At 32.3% G+C, this 17,400-nt stretch overlaps 1 protein-coding gene across 2 annotated transcripts; it reads right to left on the bottom strand.

Annotated features, from left to right (window-relative positions):
* Positions 1-227: 227 nt before the first annotated feature.
* LOC148549361 (uncharacterized) lies at positions 228-7,179 on the bottom strand. Of its 2 annotated transcripts, none has more exons than XM_088496371.1 (22): positions 7,000-7,179; positions 5,915-6,078; positions 5,324-5,403; positions 4,939-5,025; positions 4,797-4,847; positions 4,582-4,699; positions 4,242-4,298; positions 4,082-4,146; positions 3,838-3,921; positions 3,709-3,759; positions 3,565-3,627; positions 3,427-3,473; positions 3,204-3,273; positions 3,030-3,092; positions 2,765-2,854; positions 2,636-2,674; positions 2,296-2,523; positions 2,126-2,211; positions 1,842-1,890; positions 1,687-1,767; positions 1,497-1,590; positions 228-944 (listed from the first exon to the last, which is right to left on the bottom strand). In XM_088496371.1, exons 2-22 carry the CDS (start codon positions 6,030-6,032, stop codon positions 736-738), a joined length of 1,830 nt encoding a protein of 609 aa, XP_088352497.1. In that variant the 5' UTR covers positions 6,033-6,078; positions 7,000-7,179; the 3' UTR covers positions 228-735. The 2 variants fall into 2 exon arrangements, with proteins under 2 accessions (XP_088352497.1, XP_088352498.1); XM_088496372.1 differs by having other exon boundaries at positions 6,556-7,121.
* Positions 7,180-17,400: the final 10,221 nt, after the last annotated feature.

The following is a 17,400-nucleotide window of genomic DNA, read 5'->3' as shown; positions in this document are numbered from 1 at the left end:
TGCAAAATAAGTAATAAGGAATTTAATCTTATCCATTATCAAAATCAGAGTTTTTCACAAGACATCAAATCATATATTAACGTTTCAATTTCGACAAAAAAAATAACTTTCGCATTACCAATTAAACAATGTATACTCTCTCCTCATATCTTGAATAAATAGCTTCAGGAAGGAGAATTGGAAGGGTTGGTCTAAAAACTTTCGACAGATAAAAAAATCTAAATTCCGGAGAAAAACTAAATTCAACTTCAATGTGCATAACATAAAAGAGTTTTACATTATGGCCACGCAGAAGAAAACAAAATTATAAAAAAAAAAAAAAAAAAAAAGACACTTGGTTGAAAGTAAGTTTTACACCTTCAGCCTGTATACTAAAGAAGAAATTTCCTAAAATGCCACTGGAAAAAGCCACCAAAGCCCAAATATTTGGCATGATCAAAGTGAGTGGAGTGTAATAGAACTAGTCTTTGGCCAATGTTTCTAACCAACAAGAACCTGAAAATCAAATTAAATCAATGGTGGCTCCAAATGCCACACCATAAACACAATGTAGAAGAAACTAGGGAAGAAACATGAAGAAATTGCTGTTAGACTCAAAACTTGTTTCATTCTGGAGATCTATCCAACTCACTAACTGTACAGGGAAAAACCGAGGACAACACGATATGACGATGATGCCCTTGGAGAGAATTATACCAGGACTTTTGGTACTGTCACCAACACACTGATGACCGACTAACAACTACCGTCGACACATACACCGTTGCCCTTGGCATATAGGTTTAAGGTGCCATTGGATGCAATGAAGCCGTTACCGTTTGGGTGAGATTTTAGTATCGACGAGTGTCCGTTCACTCCACTATATATTCCACTAGTTAACTTGGCATGGCCATTGCTTGGTAGTAGTATTGCTTTCTTTTGTTCACAAGCTGCTGCTATTAATCCTGTTTTGACAAATAAGGCATTCATATGATATATCATATTAACTAATATGGTTTATTGCGCATTGCATCAAAAGTATGATGATCATAGAAAGAACTCGAGGAGACTTTCAAGCTGTTACATAATTATGCATCATAGACTAAAGTCTACCACATGCAAGGATGTAAAAGAATTAACTGATTTTTTTAAATTATTTTCATTAAAATAGTCATAAGATAGCACAGGCTAGATACTTTGAATCAAATAATAGCAGCATTACTCGATGTGATTTATATTGCATTAGTTATCACATGATTAGAAGCGAGTAATATAAGCAACAACAAATGAGAGAAAAAGGGGTTTTAATTCTTTAACCATGACCATAGCTTGGGTTCATTATTAGTTAAATAGAACAGCAAGAGATTTTGACCAGAGAATGAAAGATGATTATCAATGTTTTCTTTAGAATTGGAAGGAAAATTTTACCAACCAGGACATAAACCTTTTAAATAAGCATGGATGGAACAACCGGCTCATGTACGAAAAAGGCGCTAAAGGACTCTAGAGATTAATACCTGAGAAGACAGGAGAAGGTTTCCCTGGTCTGGATTTGAATTCTGGGTGAAACTGTACGCCAATGAAATACGGATGGCTAGGCAGTTCTACTATCTGCACTCGTGTACGTAATTAACAGATTGTATTGTTAAACATTGTTTGATAATCTTAACATCCACGCTATTAACAACTTCGTATGTAAGAACACACCTCCATGCGCTTCCCACTTTCATCTTTGCCTACAAAAGATAGACCAGCATTCTCCAGCTGTGATATCATGTCAGGATTAACCTATACAGAGTTGCGATAAGAGTTAGCATATAAAATTGTACACACACAAATTCTTTGCCTTCAAACTAATTTACCTCGTATCTATGGCGATGTCGCTCATCGATGTACTTTACATGACCATACCTATGAAGAAAATTCCAAATTTTAGTATCTTAGATATGTAAAAGCAATGTAAAATGAATATCCCAAAGTTACTACTATCTTGAGTTAACCTTTAATTATTTATGTAACAATGAATAACAAAGGAATTCAGTGAAACAAATGACAAGTACAGCAGAATAACAATGGGTGTATAAATCTTATTAAGAAGGAAATGGAATGTGTTTATGCAAACGCAAGATCTGTTCTCGGTTCTTACAACTTTGCAGATTTGCAATCAGCAACTTCAAAGAAGGTCCTCCTTGAACCAAGACGCATGGTTCCTCCCATGTGAGTCTTTGAACCCTATCAATAAAAGACAACGGTTTAACTAGGTCGTCAAAACCAACATTCTCCGACTCAAGCTGTATTGTAAATAGTAAAACATACTTCAGGCATGAATATGACGGCAGGGTTCTTGGCCTCGGGATCAAATTCTGTGCTGGTAGCATCATGCAGACCCAGAACGGATCGTGCATACTCTATCACAGCAATTTGCATACCCAAGCAAATGCCCAAATACGGAACATTATTTTCTCGAGCATATTTAGCAGCAAGAATTTTCCCTTGCACTCCTCTATCCCCAAAACCTCCTGGAACTAGAACCCCATGAGCACCCTGCAAAGGAATTCGATTTAGGTAACAGGAAAATGGTCTAATTTTAATGCATTATAATAGGAATTTGGGAAACTGAACAAAGGAATTTAGTCCACAGTTCAAATGGTCAAACCTTCAGAAGCGTCCAAGCAGCTTTGTATGCCTCGGGATCCTAAAATATTACATAATCATTAGAGGTTTGGCATAAATTGAAAATAAGACGTGCTTACATACGCAATACAGCAGAATGCCAAGTATTCACCTCTTTAGAAGTAACATCTTCAAGATCACCAGCGGGAACCCAGTCAACAAGAAGTTTACGATTGCGAGCAACAGCAGCATGTAAAAGAGCCTGAAAGAAAACCATGTAAACAAGCTTGTCACATATTGGAGTTCGTTATATTTAGACCAGAAAGTTCAACTTGAACTCCAAACAACTCGAGGTCCTAAAGGTGCGTGTCAAATACAAAGCAGAAATAAATATAAATAATCGTGTACAAATTATCTTAAATTTGTGGACAAGATACCTTCAGAACAGAAAGATATGCATCTGAAAGGCCTGTGTATTTTCCCACCATCGCAATTCTAACCTGCAACATGCATAATACTTGTAAGCTCAAGAATTAACACACGACTATCTATTCATAATTTCATACAAAGTACGATGCAATCTAATTAGATTTTAGATATTTGAGACCCACAGTTTCATGACATTTGTCATAAGCTTTTGTCCTCGTAGTCCATTCCTTCAAATTAGGCTCTTTAGCAACACTGCAAATGACAAAGCCACACATATTTAGCCACTGCTGCAGCAGAAGTAACAATACAATCTCCAAAGTCCAAACATCAGAATTATAAAATTTGTTTTTCTTTGGGAAAGGAAGAGGTTTATAGAACGTAAAAGACTGAGTTTATTAAACAAACCCCAGCAGGTTTAATGCTTTCAGGATCGCCTCATGCGCCTTCTGATCCTATTTATTACAGAAAATAAATTCAAAGGAAAAATTCAGGTTCCTGCATAAACCAAAGAACTAAACAGAAAATAACGTTAGAATTACTTACTTTCAATAGCAAGGGTATGTGCCAAATATTCGGAACATCATGGAGATTAACAATGTTTGACATCTGCATACGGAAAAAGTTTTCTCAGTATAAGTTCTTTTGTGATAACCAAAAATCAAAATATCAAATTTAATATCCTATTACCGGCACATGACAAAATTGAGCAAGCTTTGCCTTAACGTTGTCATCAAGAATCTGCAGTAAAGAAGAGAACAATGATCAGATGAAGCCAACAGGACAAGAAGAAAAGACAAAAAAGGACAGAAGACACACCTTTGTACTTCGACAAGCAAGAAGATTAGGAGTCAAACCTAATCCTCTAAGTTGACGAACACTGTGCTGAGTTGGCTTTGTTTTCTGTAAATTAAAACCATCAGTTTTAAGTCTATATCATAGTCAAAAACAATAAACGGAGAAATTTAAAATTTCAATTGGATACTTGCTATTTTTTATTTCTCACTTATATCTAGTAAGTGAACATAGAAGTTGCATTGATGTCATTTTGTTTGTAGTATACCTGTTCGCCAACAACATTGAGAACAGGAACCAAGCTGACATGAACGAGACAGAAGTTGCCAGGGCCTAAAGAAGAAGAAGACCAGTAAGCACGCCAAAAAAAAAAAAACAAAATTAAATAAATTTGTAAACTATGCGGTTTGAAGCTCGATGATCATTACCTACACGGTATGAGAATTGGCCAAGTGCTTCAATAAAAGGCATAGATTCAATATCCCCTGACATTAAAGAAAAGCCATTATAAATATTAGTGTTGAAATAATAATAATAATAATAATAATAATAATAATAATAATAATAATAATAATAATAGGTTCTAGAAATTGCATAATAGATAAGGTCAACAATATTCCTCTCACAAACTTCCAAATAGAAGCTGCTAACCAAATACTTGTTGAAAATAAAAACAATAGAGTTAAGCAGATAATGGAATTATAATAGTACTTAGTCAATTTCTTTTCAAAGAATTAGTTAAATTGTTCTCTTAAAGTATTACTCTACCTATTGTTCCACCCAATTCAATCACACAAACATCTGCTGGCTCTTCTTTTCCATCAACCGGTATCTTCGCAACACACTCTATCCACTCTTGGATGGCGTCTGTTATGTGCGGAACCACCTACCACCAAGCAAAGTAACACCGAATTAAGAATCAAGGCACCGGCAACCATTACAAACTCCTTCAAAAAAGAAAGAACTAGAATCGTTGAACTCACCTGGACAGTCTTTCCAAGATAATCTCCTCTTCTCTCCTTCTCGATAACAGACTGTAAAACATTCAAGAAGGGAAAATAAATGAAAAACTGCAAGCACACCGAGTCAAAAAATAAAGAATACATATGAAGTTAGTTTGTTCACCTGATATATTTTTCCAGTAGTTATGTTATTGTCGCGGGTTAGTTTGATGTCCAAGAAACGTTCATAGTTACCAAGGTCAAGGTCAACCTTCAACATAAACAAAAGAATGAATAAGAATTAATAACTTAAAATTCAAACTGAAAAGGGATTGCAGTATTCCGGTTTACTATAAATGAAACCAGTCAATCCATCTCAGAGAACAAACAAAAGACAGTTAACTGTAATTTCAAGTAAAATGAGAAAACTGAGAGGAAGGTAAACGCAACATAGGTTCAAGATTTTGAGTAGCAGATAGAAATAACAAATACAATCACTGTCAGCGACTATATTCCGAAAGAAGAAACACTAATTGGCCCCCTCATGGCAAGAAAACTAGTATATTTACCTCGCCGCCATCATCTAAGACAAACACCTCTCCATGTTCAAAAGGAGACATAGTCCCTGCATCAGTATTGAGATAGGGATCTGCAAGTGCAAACAAAATTAGAAAATTTCAGAATTGAACATTATTATTTTCATAATAAGAAAGAAATACAGGGTTATGTTTGGTTGTAGGATGGAAGAGAAATAACGATTGCTGAACATAAAATTGGAACTACTGACAACAACAAAAGAAGAAAGCAGTATGGAGAAAGAAACAAAAATGCACCAGAATTAGAAGCCCTTTAAAATCATAGCACAAAATATGAAGGAATACATCAACTCGGGAAAAAAAAGGAAAAAAGCACTCAAATGAATTTCCTTTAAAATTGAACCAATTGCAATTAAAAACACTCAAATGAGTTGGTTATCCAATATCCATTCAACCAAAAGAACTGAACTGAAATTTTTATACTGAAAAACCAACATATTAATATTGACAAAATCATTTTGTTAATTAAAAAAGTTGCATTCTCCTCTTCAGTACAAGAGGGTAGAGAACCAAAGTGTTAATTCTAACATCCAAGGCAGAGTAACAATAAGAGAGGAAAATTACCAATCTTGATAGAAGTGACTCTAAGACCACAAGCCTTAAGAAGAACACCAATACTGCTAGCAGTGACTCCTTTCCCAAGTCCACTAACAACACCACCTGTTACCAACACGTACTTCATTTTCACCACCCTCTTTTTCAAGTTTTCCCTCTTCTTTTGCACTCCCCTGCTTGTACAAGACAAAATGCACAAACCCAGATAATATATCAGTACTTTGAACAGAACAAAACAAGCCCAACCAACAAAAAAAACAACCTAGGACTGTAAAACAAAAACACACACACATGTTAATATATATAGCAGCACTTAAGTGTGGTTTACACATAAGAGCTCACTAACCCTTTTGTGCTCTCTCTGATAAAACTATGAATGATGACAACAACAGTACAAAAGACAACAATGTTTATAGTGACGGTTTTCTTTCTGGCATGAAAAAACGGATAAGGTATGTGAATAAGCTTAGCTTAGCAGATAAATACTGGCAGTGACACACATTACATAGATATCATAAGAAATGGGGCAAATTAACAAAATAAATTAAAAGATGGTGAGATAATAACAACAGAAGATTTTAAAAAAAATAGAAAAGTTGGGAACTTTCAGCAACCCCACAAAGAAAAATGGAGAGAATAATGAGGAAAACCTTGTTCAATATGACGGGGTTTACAAGGCCTCCTCCTCCTCTTACCCCAGAAAAAAAAAAAGAAAAAAAAAACGCTTCTTTTATATTCTTTTCTTTCTAATGTGAAGACCCCTTCTAACCCCCCTCAAAGAGAGGTTTTGGTTTTCAGTTTTTCTCTATATACACCCTCCAACAAAGCGAAAAAAAAATCCTCTTGCACCCTCCACAATGGCTCTATCAACTCACAAATGGTACATGTATATATATAGATATAGATGTGTGTATATATAGATATAGATATATAGGAGTGTGTGCGAATGAGCGTGTGTAATTTTATATAAATATTTGTGTGTGTTTGAGAGAGAGAGAGAGAGAAAGAGAGAGAGGAATATAAGTGAATAAGGAGGAAATTGAAAAAGAGAAAAGGGATATAAGCATATAAATCTCGGAGGAAGAAGAAGATGCCTTTTGGTTTGGCCTTATGGGTTACGAGGGAATTGAAAATGTGTCTCTTTCTTTCTTTCTTCTGCAGCTTGCTTTGCTTTGCTTGGTTTCTGTGTTGTTCTTGTTACAGGCGGCGGGTGAACAAGGAAGCTAGGCCTGAACCTTTCAACTTTAAAAAGAAGCAAAAACCCCAACGCCCCCCACAATAAATAAAAATAAAATGAAAATAAAATTGTTTTATTTCATAAACAAAATAAATAACAAAATACAAAAATGTAAATATTTCTAAAATTATTTATCTATATCTATTAATAGGGTAATCGTTTTATTTATTTAAAAAATCAATTATAGTTATGCCTTGATGATTAAGTAATTATATAAAATATAGGCTTTAAAAAAATTTTAGTCTTATAAAATATATGTTTCTCATGTAAAAAATATTTTCCTAATTTAACCTAATAAAATTTAAAAATTGTTATTTGTTAAGTGATAACGTGATAATTAGTTACTGATATAATATATTTTTTTCGGTTAATATTTTATTAACATTTAATTTAATTTGTCATTTACAAGGAAAACTGATTAGGAGAATTAAGGGGAAGAACCTTTTATATTTTATTGGTTTAAAATTATTTTTAAAAAAACACAAAAAGAATAAATAATTATTTTGTACTAAAAAAATTAGATTTTGACAAAATACACTCTTGAAAATACAAATGAGATATGATAGAGTAATTCTTTAAAAATATATTTTATTTGACAAAATAAATTAAATATATATATATATATATATAAGTAAATTGATTAAATATTTTGATTTAGTTTTGTCCAATCAAATATATTTTTAAAAATTATTTTATTAATCATATTTTTTAAAATTTATTTTGTCAAAATTATAATTTTTTGAGAATAAAAAATAGTTATTCACTCAAAAACAAAACTTAAAAATAGCAATAAATAATCCTAAATTTATGTTAGATACTATGGATTTTTCTATTTTTGACACAATCAACGATAATAAATAAATAAATAAATATTGAAATAAGTATTGAATAACATTTATGGGGATATTAATTGCACATGGCTCATGTTGATATGAATGAAGAAAATGTTGTCACTCAATATGCTAACAGCAAGTGGTTTGTATATTGACACGGTGAATCAATAAAAGTAAAAATCTTTTACTAATAAATAATTAGTAAATTAGTAAGAATTAATCTTTACATACAAATCATATTAAGTCATTTACATTCACGCGCCCACATTCTTCTTCACGTCCCTACTGCACGTTTTTCTTCTTTTTCTTTGTCACTCTTGATACTTTTTCTTCTTCTTATTTTTTTCATTATTTTTCTCTTTCGTTATCATTATCATCAACACCGCCTCCTCCTCCTCCTCTTTCTTTTCTCATTAGAATTTCTTCTCTTCCTTCCTTTTTTTTCTTTTTCTCCATCATCTTCATCATCATGATCATCATCGTTATAGTCATCATCGTCTTCTTCTTATACGTATCGTCGTTATCATTATTGTCATTATTGTTATCGTTATCGTAGAATTTTTACCAAATTGATGATGTTGCATGATCTAAAATTAATTTGGATGTGCTTTTTGTTGATAAATCAGTCATTTTCTATGTTGTTTTCAAACTAATTTTGTATGTTGCAATCATTAAATAATTTTGATTCTGAGTTAATTGAGGTTTGTAGCAAAATTTTAGTGTAAAAACTAAGAAATTTATGTGTTATTGTTAATAAATTTTGGTATATTTTTATTCTGATAAGTTCTACATAATTCAAAACTTTTCTTCTTCCTCCTCCTCATCTTTTGCTACTTCTTCTTCTTTTTCATCATCATCATCTTCTCCTTTTTTTTCTTATTCATCTTTTCCTTCTTGTTTTACCTTCTTAAGTTTCTTCTTGTTTTACTCCCTTAATAAGAATTAAAAAAAAAACAAACAAAGAAGAAGAAGAAGAAGAAACACGTAATGCTACAAAATTACTAGAAAGAGGATAAATCTACATTCATTCAACTAAAAGAAAGAAAGAAATAAGAAAAAGAAGAAGAAGAAGGAGAAAAAAATGCAGCATTAAAGAAAATAATTTTGTGTATTTATAGCAAAATTTTGGTGTAAAAACTAAGACATTTATATGTTATTATTAAGATATTTTCGGTGTAGTTTGATAAGTTTTGCATAATTCAAAACTCTTCTTCTTCCTCCTCCTCATCTTTTGCTAATTCTTCTTCTTTTTCGTCATCATCATCTTCTTCTTCTTCTTTTCTTATTCATCTTTTTTTTTCTTATTTTACTTTCTCAAATTTTTTCTTGTTTTACTCTCTTAACAAGAATAAAAAAAATCAAATAAAGAAGAAGAAAAAACACATAATGCTGCAAAATTACTTGGAAGATGATGAATTTACCTCATTCAACTAAAATAAATAAGGAAAAAGAAGAAGAAATTTTATGCATGTTTCATTGAGTTACATGTCTTTTTGAACTCGCATTGTATAATATAATCAAAAAATAATAACGATGTATTTTGGATTATATTTCGGTGTATTTTGTATGTCTTCAGTATATTTCGTGTGAATTGAGGTGTATTTATTGATGTTATCCTCTTTATATTGTAACTAAACAACAGAATATTATTATTGTGCTTCTGATGTTATTTTGTACATCTTTGAGTGATTTGCAATTGTTTTTGTCCATTTATTAGGAAATTTGTTCATCGATTTGGTGTAACAAACCATAGAATTTTGTTCTAGTGCTTCTGGTATCATTTTATATATGTTTCATTGAGTTGCATGTCTTTTTGAACTCACATTTTATGATGTAATCAAAAAATAATAGCAGTGTATTTTGGTTTGTGTTTCGGTGTATTTTGTTTATTTTTCGGTGTATTTTGTGTGAATTGATATGTACTTATTGCTGTTGTCCTCTATATGTTGTAACCAGTCAACAGAATATTGTTATTGTACTTTTGATGTTATTTTATACATATTTGAGTGATTTACAACTATTTTTGTCCATTTATCAGAAATTTTGTTCATTAATTTGTTGTAACAAACCATAGAATTTTGTTCTAGTGCTTATGATATTATTTTATGCATGTTTCATTGAATTGCATGTCTTTTTGAACTCACATTATATGATGTAATCAAAAAATAATAGCAGTGTATTTTGGTTTGTGTTTCGGTGTATTTTGTTTGTCTTTCAATGTATTTCATGTGAATTGAGGTGTACTTGTTGATGTTGTCTTCTTTATGCTGTAACTAGACAATAGAATATTTTTATTTTACTTTTGATATTATTTTGTACATATTTGAGTGATTTGTAACTGTTTTTGTCCATTTATCAGGAATTTTGTTCATCGATTTCTTGTAACAAACTATATAATTTTGTTCTAGTGCTACTGGTATCATTTTATGCATGTGTTTTTGAACTCACATGATTTTACTCTCTTAACAAAAATAAAAACAAAAAAATCAAACAAAGAAGAAGAAGAAACGCATAATGCTGCAAAATTACTTGAAAGAAGATGAACCTACATTCATTTAACTAAAAGAAAGAAAGAAATAAGAAAAAAAGAAGGAAAAATGCAATAAAAAAATATTTTTGTGCATTTGCAGCAAACTTTTATTTTAAAAACTTAGAAATTTATATGTTATTGTTAAGAAATTTCGGTGTATTTTTATTCTAATAAGTTTTACATAATTCAAAATTCTTCCTCTTCCTCCTCCTCATCTTTTGCTGCTTCTTCTTGTTCATCTTCTTATTTCATTTTCTCATAATTCTTTTTGGGAGAAAAAAATCAAACAAAAAAGAAAAAAATACATAATATTGCAAAATCAATAGAAAGAGAAGGAGGAAAAAAATGCAGCAACAACAGCAGCAAAAAAAAAAGACGAAGAGGATGAAACGCACGAAGAAGAAGAAGAAGAATGAACGTGAAGAAAAAGGAGGAGAAACACATAAAAGAAGGAGAAGAAGAATGATGAGGAGGAGGAACGCGGGATACAAACATTGGAGGAGGAACGCGGGATACAAACATTGGAGGAGGAACGCAAAGAAGAAGAAGAAGAAACACGAAAAAGTACGGCGTGGTTTCATGCACACATTATGTAAGTCGGTTTTGTTGGTTAAGGTTAACTTGTTTGGACTTGTTTGCCAAAAAGACTTGTATGTGTAGTAGGACTGAATTAGTAATAGCAACCAAAAATATTTATGCAAATTAAGTCATATGCTTAGCGAGATTTAGCATGCAAGACATTTTTAAAAACAGGATCGGGCTGGCTGGTTCAATCAAGATAATCGAAAACCAGTTATCTGGCCGGTCTAGTTGATGTCTAAAATTGGCCTGCAAAAAATCGGTAAAAAAATTGGCGAAATTGGTAGTTAACCGGTGAACTGACTGAATCAAGCCCTTTTTTAGGGGTCGGTTCTCTATTTGGGATTCAAAACGATGTCGTTTTGATCCTCCAAAAAAATAAAAAGCCCAAACAGACAGAAGCATAGTACACACCCCCTCTCCCTTCTCTTTCACTATTCACCAAAATTCCTAATTTGTATGTGTAACCCTATCACACAAACAGCAAAGCCACGCCTTCACTATCAGCCCCACCACTATCGGTGCCGACGGTGACTGTGTTTGTTGCCATCCTCACCTCTCAAAGCCGCGAAGGTCTGCTCTTCAGAAGGTCGGTTCAGAGCTGCTGTTGGTGTCGTCGTCTCTGTCCTCGTCGTCAAGCTCGCCTTTGTCCTTGACGTCGTTGGCCGCCCTGAACTTGTCATCGAGCATCTGTCTTCGAACCATCTCTCTCTCTCTCTCTCTCTCTCTCTCTCTCTCTCTCTCTCTCTCTCTCTCTCTCTCTCTCTCTCTCTCTCTCTCTCTCTCTCTCTCTCTCTCTCTCTCTCTCTCTCTCTCTGATGAGCACTAGAGCTCATTGCCACTATAAGAAAATGTTGAATACCGTTTGATTTAGCATCAGACGTTAGGGGTGAATTTGACAATAAATTCTTCGGATAAAAAAGTTACCATCGGGTTTGATTTTTCGACGGTAAATCTACTGGTGATAAATAGAGGGAAAAAAGAAAAAATTGGCGCGAGCAATCCACTGGTAACCTTGATTAGTGCAACACTTCATTTTGGTAACTCGCAAAGCATTACCAGTGGATTTATTCGCCGGTAAATCTGACGATAATCTTACCCTAAATTCAAATCGCAAACCTTCTCCCCCTTCATTTTCACATTACTCTATCTCTCTAATATACTCCCTCATTAAAAAAGCAAAAAACCCTAGGCTCACCCTAGCTCTGTCACTCTCACTCCCACTCCCACACACAGAGGCACAGCGCCGCCCTCTCTCCCCCAGCCCCTCACTCTCACCTCGGTTCACCACCACCACACGCTCACCTCCATCGCTGCACCTCTCGCCGGATCCACCACATCATGTGCTTGTGAATCGTGTCTCCTCCGGATACACTGCATCATGTGCTCTCGCCAGATCCACCACACGCTCGCATCTCATCGCTCCTCTTCTGCTCATTGTCCCTCGCGTGCTCATTGCTAGCTGTCTTGCTCCATTTGTCTTGTATTCTACTCATCTGCCATCACTGCACCCAATGCTTGGTGAGTGCTCTCGTCTTTCCGCACCGCGCCACATCCCCATCCCTCCCTCGCCTCACTTCTGCGAGTGTTGCTGCATGCAATGTACTGCTCAATTCTGCAGCTACAACAATAGTCAACATGTAAGTTTTTTATAGTTATTCTATATTAATTTTTAATAGTTGATTCATTGATTAGAATCTGATTTATGAATCTGATTAGAATATGGAAGAGGTTGAACTTGAAATGTTGAACTGGTTGAAATGTTATTGTTGTTAATTTTATTGTTGAATTAGGTTAGGAATTGGGTTTGCTGACTATGAATATGCTGATTTTGTTAATTGTTGAATTGGTTTATGAATTGGTTGATTATGAATATGAATTGGTTGCTTTGTACTCAAAAAATTGAACAAGATAATGAAATATGTGGTTCAAATGCTGGTCCAAATGCTAGTGCACCTTCTACTTTGTCAAAATATAAGGATAATGAAGTGGTATGTCTTATTTGCTATTCTAACTGTCAGTGAAACTGTGAATCTGAATGGTGTAGTATATTGTAATATTGTCTTTAAAGCTTAAACTACCTTGCTTTCACAACTGTACTTAACAACCCTTTGGTGAATTGAGATTATACGAGCAAGTGCTCATTTCAAATTATTGAAGTTATTATTAGATGCAATATTTTTCTCATGATCATAATTAACTACTTTTGTTATTTCACTCTTAGGAGTGGGAGATCAATTCTGATCCTCAAGATAAATATTTTATTGGCAGTAAAGTTCAAGTTGTTTGTAGTGAAGATAGGGAATAATAAATCCAGCAATTAATTTCTTTCGATGCTTTGTTAGAAGTTGAGCAAGTTACAAAAGCTACAAAGTAGGCTATCAAACAGAAAATTGCACAAGCGACAACTATCGATGTCCAATCACGAAGTTTACCAGCAAAACTTCGTATAGAACCGGATGACCCTGAGGATGTGGTAAGTTATTCAATAAAATTATCATTTCCTAATGTTTTCCCCTTATTTATAAAATTTATTAGTTTTTATACATAGAATGCTTGCTACCAACATTAATGGTGTATTTGACAAAACTGATTTTTTTATCTAGATAGTCTTAAGTTTGTCTCTTGCTCTCTTTGCCACTTTTGATAATTATTTTTTGGATGACTACTACTTAATTTCTAGCTCCATTTTCCTTTTAATTATTATTTTTCAAAAATTGAAACAAAAAAGATTTATAATTTTACTGCGTTAAACTCAACATTACTTACTACATTCCTGGATTCTGTGTGCGTTGTGCTCCATCGTCTTTAGTCTTTTCGTCGTTCATGTTGCTGTGCCTGCCATGATACTCCGTCTCTCTCAGTCTCTGCGCCTCTTTGGCTGTATCTTCCAATGGAGTTTAGGTATAATTTGTTCATTCTTTGTTCTGATTCCTTGTTTATTATGATTTTTAAATTTTTCAAGCCTTAGAATTTTTATTTATTGAATTATGTTTGTAAATTGTATTTACTTGATGAAACTTGTAAATTCTTTGTTTTGGTTCCTTAAGATTTTTTTTTTTTATTTTTGTTTGTAAATTCTTTTTATTTGCTGAAATTTGTTGTCATATCATTAAGCATTTTACCCTCAAGTTTCGAAGTCAGTTGTTTAATATGCATGAATTGTATATTAGTTTTTAAATCATTTTAAAAAAATATAAAATTTAATTTTATCGCCGGATTTACCGAGAAAAAAAATCCGATGGTAAAAATTACTAGTGAAAATATTCCGACTGTAATTAGCGACGGACGAGAAATTTGTCAGTAAATAATTACCGGCAAGGTTTATAACAACGTCGGATTTATTCCGACGATTAACACATTACTGGCAGATTTTTTGGTAATTTCGCAGGTAAATTCGACGGTACTTAGTATTTCTCTTGTAGTATGCGAAAGTACGAAGTGCGAACTGCGAATGTCCCCCTCTGTCGTCTTGGACTTTTCACCGTCTCTCTCTATCGCTGTGAGTTCTCCAATCTTCAGTAATTCAGTTTAATTTTTTTATTTTATTAATTGTAAATTTATAATAATTCTAAATTGTTATATTTTACTATTTTGGATTCTGAATTTTGGTTGTTGAGCATAATAGATTTTGGTTGATATAATTGTCAAAAATAATAATAAGTTCAACTTTGGATTTTAGATTTTGATGACTAGAGATGTATTTTGTTGAATATAATTTGTATTGTTGTTTGCTGAAATTTGGATCCTGAGGGTTTGTTTATTCTGAAAATCGGTGCTGAATTTTTTGTTTAGTTTTATTTTGGTTTTTTTGTTTGAATTTTTAGTGTTTGTTCTGAGAATTGGTGTTGAATACTTGATTAAAACTTAAAAAGTAAATTTTTATTTTGTGATTTTTTAATGATAAAAAATGAATAAATTATTAAGTAAAATTGTAAAATTTTAAATTTTATTAGTATAGAAATGATTGAATTTAAATATTTAAAATTATATATTAAATTTTTAATAATTTTATTATATATTTAACTAAATTGATTCAACTATAATTTGATCCTAATTAAACCGATTCAATGACCGATTCAATTCTGTTTCTTACCATTTAAAGCTCAATTTTTTTTTCCAAAGATAAAAGTTATATTTATTTCATTGTGAAAAGAAACAAATACATTAGCAAAAAATTCTCAGTAATTCATGGTGAGGTATCTTGACAAGTGGATTTATATATGAGCAATAGAAAGTAAATTTGGACTTATGGTTATCAAATGAATCACCAAATCAATTATGTATATTTTTATATTTAGATATGTTTTACATATTTTGTTAATAAAATAACCGACTATTAAAATATTAAGTTTTTAATAAAGTATTTATAATATAATAATTAAATAATTTTTATAATAGTATAATTAATTTTTTTATAAATAACATCATTGACTACTATATATATTTTTTATACTTTTTATTTATATTTGTTATTATAAATAAAAACTTACTGGTTATGTAATTACAAAGTTTGAATAGAAGCTAAGTGTGAATAAAATTTGATTTATATTGATATAAAATTTGGTTATAAATATAAATGTGAGACAACTTTATATTCTGATATATGTATCTATATTCATATATAGATAAATGATTTTTTGAAACTGATTTTTAATATTTATGTAATATTATTATATCGTTCGTTATATACAAATGACAAAACTCTTGGTTTTATTTTTGATTATTCATGCAAGATCTAACTAAATAGACATTCTTTAGTAGTTTTAATTATTCCTTAGCTTAATTTCATATATTTTACGATAGGTTAAAGTCGCATTTCTAAAACGTAAGAACAGTATAGCCAGTATTATCCAGATTTAAGAAAGCTATAATGTATATCTATTATTTATCTATATATTATTTATTATTAAAATCGAATTTCTTCGATTAATAACATAGTTGATGTGGTATATTCTTAAAAATATTTTTAATTTATTTTATTTTATTTAATTTATTTAAATATATTAATCAATTATTTAATTTGATTAAAATAAATATCAAATTATTTAGGGATAAGTACGATTTTGGTCCCTAACGTTGAGGGCCAGAATCGAAATCGTCTCTATTCTAATTTTCGATTTAAAATCGTCCTTAACATTTTTTTGTATTAAAATCATCCTTTTAATTTTTCTTGGACAAAAATACCCTTACCACTACCAACATAATTACCTCCTTCACCACCACCACCACCAACTGCCACTCCACCACCATTATCTGTAACACCCTACTACACAGTGTTTTATGCTTAAGTCATAGAACAGAGGTAGTGTGGTATTACAGACCTTTAATAGTAAGGATATACATATAATACTGAAAGAAATAATATACTAGGAGCCTTGAAACAGAGCGGGTAAACAAAAATCGCAAAATAAAAAGCGCAACGCTCAAGGAATAGGATTACTTGCGTGCTAAGAAACCTAATAGGAACATGATAAAACAATAAACGAAGGGATAAAGAAAAGCCAAGGAACAACATAACTAGCCTCTGACTCAGCCTGCGAAGCTAAGGCTGGCCGGAGGATACATATATACATATAAACATACATAAGTGTCCCCAAAATATACCAAAATACCAAAGTAAACTCCTATCTCTCCCTCAACCTCTAAGAGGAGCAGCATACATAAGTTACTTGGAGAGTAAGCTACACATATACATACATATATACAAATAGAAACCAAAATATACCCAAGGACTACTTCGCTTTCCAGAATCCAGACGCCTAGCGAGGAGCCTCTCGACCTGCATCTGAGAAACAACAATACAATATGGAATGAGAACCGGAGGTTCTCAGCATGGTAAAAGTGCCACGCGTATAAGAAATACGGTCCTGAGAATGCCATAGGCAATCCTAGAACTCCGTTATTCAATTAACCAACTTAAGTACTAAACAGAAGCCATAAACAGGGGTAGGTATTCTAAATCTGCCTAACTTACTCAAGTTCAAGCTTAACCTAACATCAAACCATTTCCTCCGTTTTCTCCATCCTTTCATCATTCAGAATGTAACAGAAACAAGCAACCAAACAAGTTCACGCACAAGTAATGATCAAATAGTACAAATAACAAGTATAACAAATAGCAGGTAATATATATCAATTAGGCATACCCAAAAAAATGCATAGCAATCAATACAAACAAATGCATATGATGCATGCCTGTCCTATGGCTGATGGGGCCCATCTGTCGGTTATCCAGCCAACCCGACAAGTCCGAAAACCTTAGACTGTCCCCCGTCGCGCATCCCCAAGAGTCTATGCATAGAGTTCACATTCA

The sequence above is a fragment of the Arachis ipaensis genome, chromosome B8 (assembly GCF_059453495.1).
Source record: "Arachis ipaensis isolate K30076 ecotype BB chromosome B8, ASM5945349v1, whole genome shotgun sequence".
Taxonomy (NCBI): Eukaryota; Viridiplantae; Streptophyta; class Magnoliopsida; order Fabales; family Fabaceae; genus Arachis; species Arachis ipaensis.
Note: the sequence above shows the minus strand (reverse complement) of the source record. Positions and strands in the feature narration are given on the sequence as shown.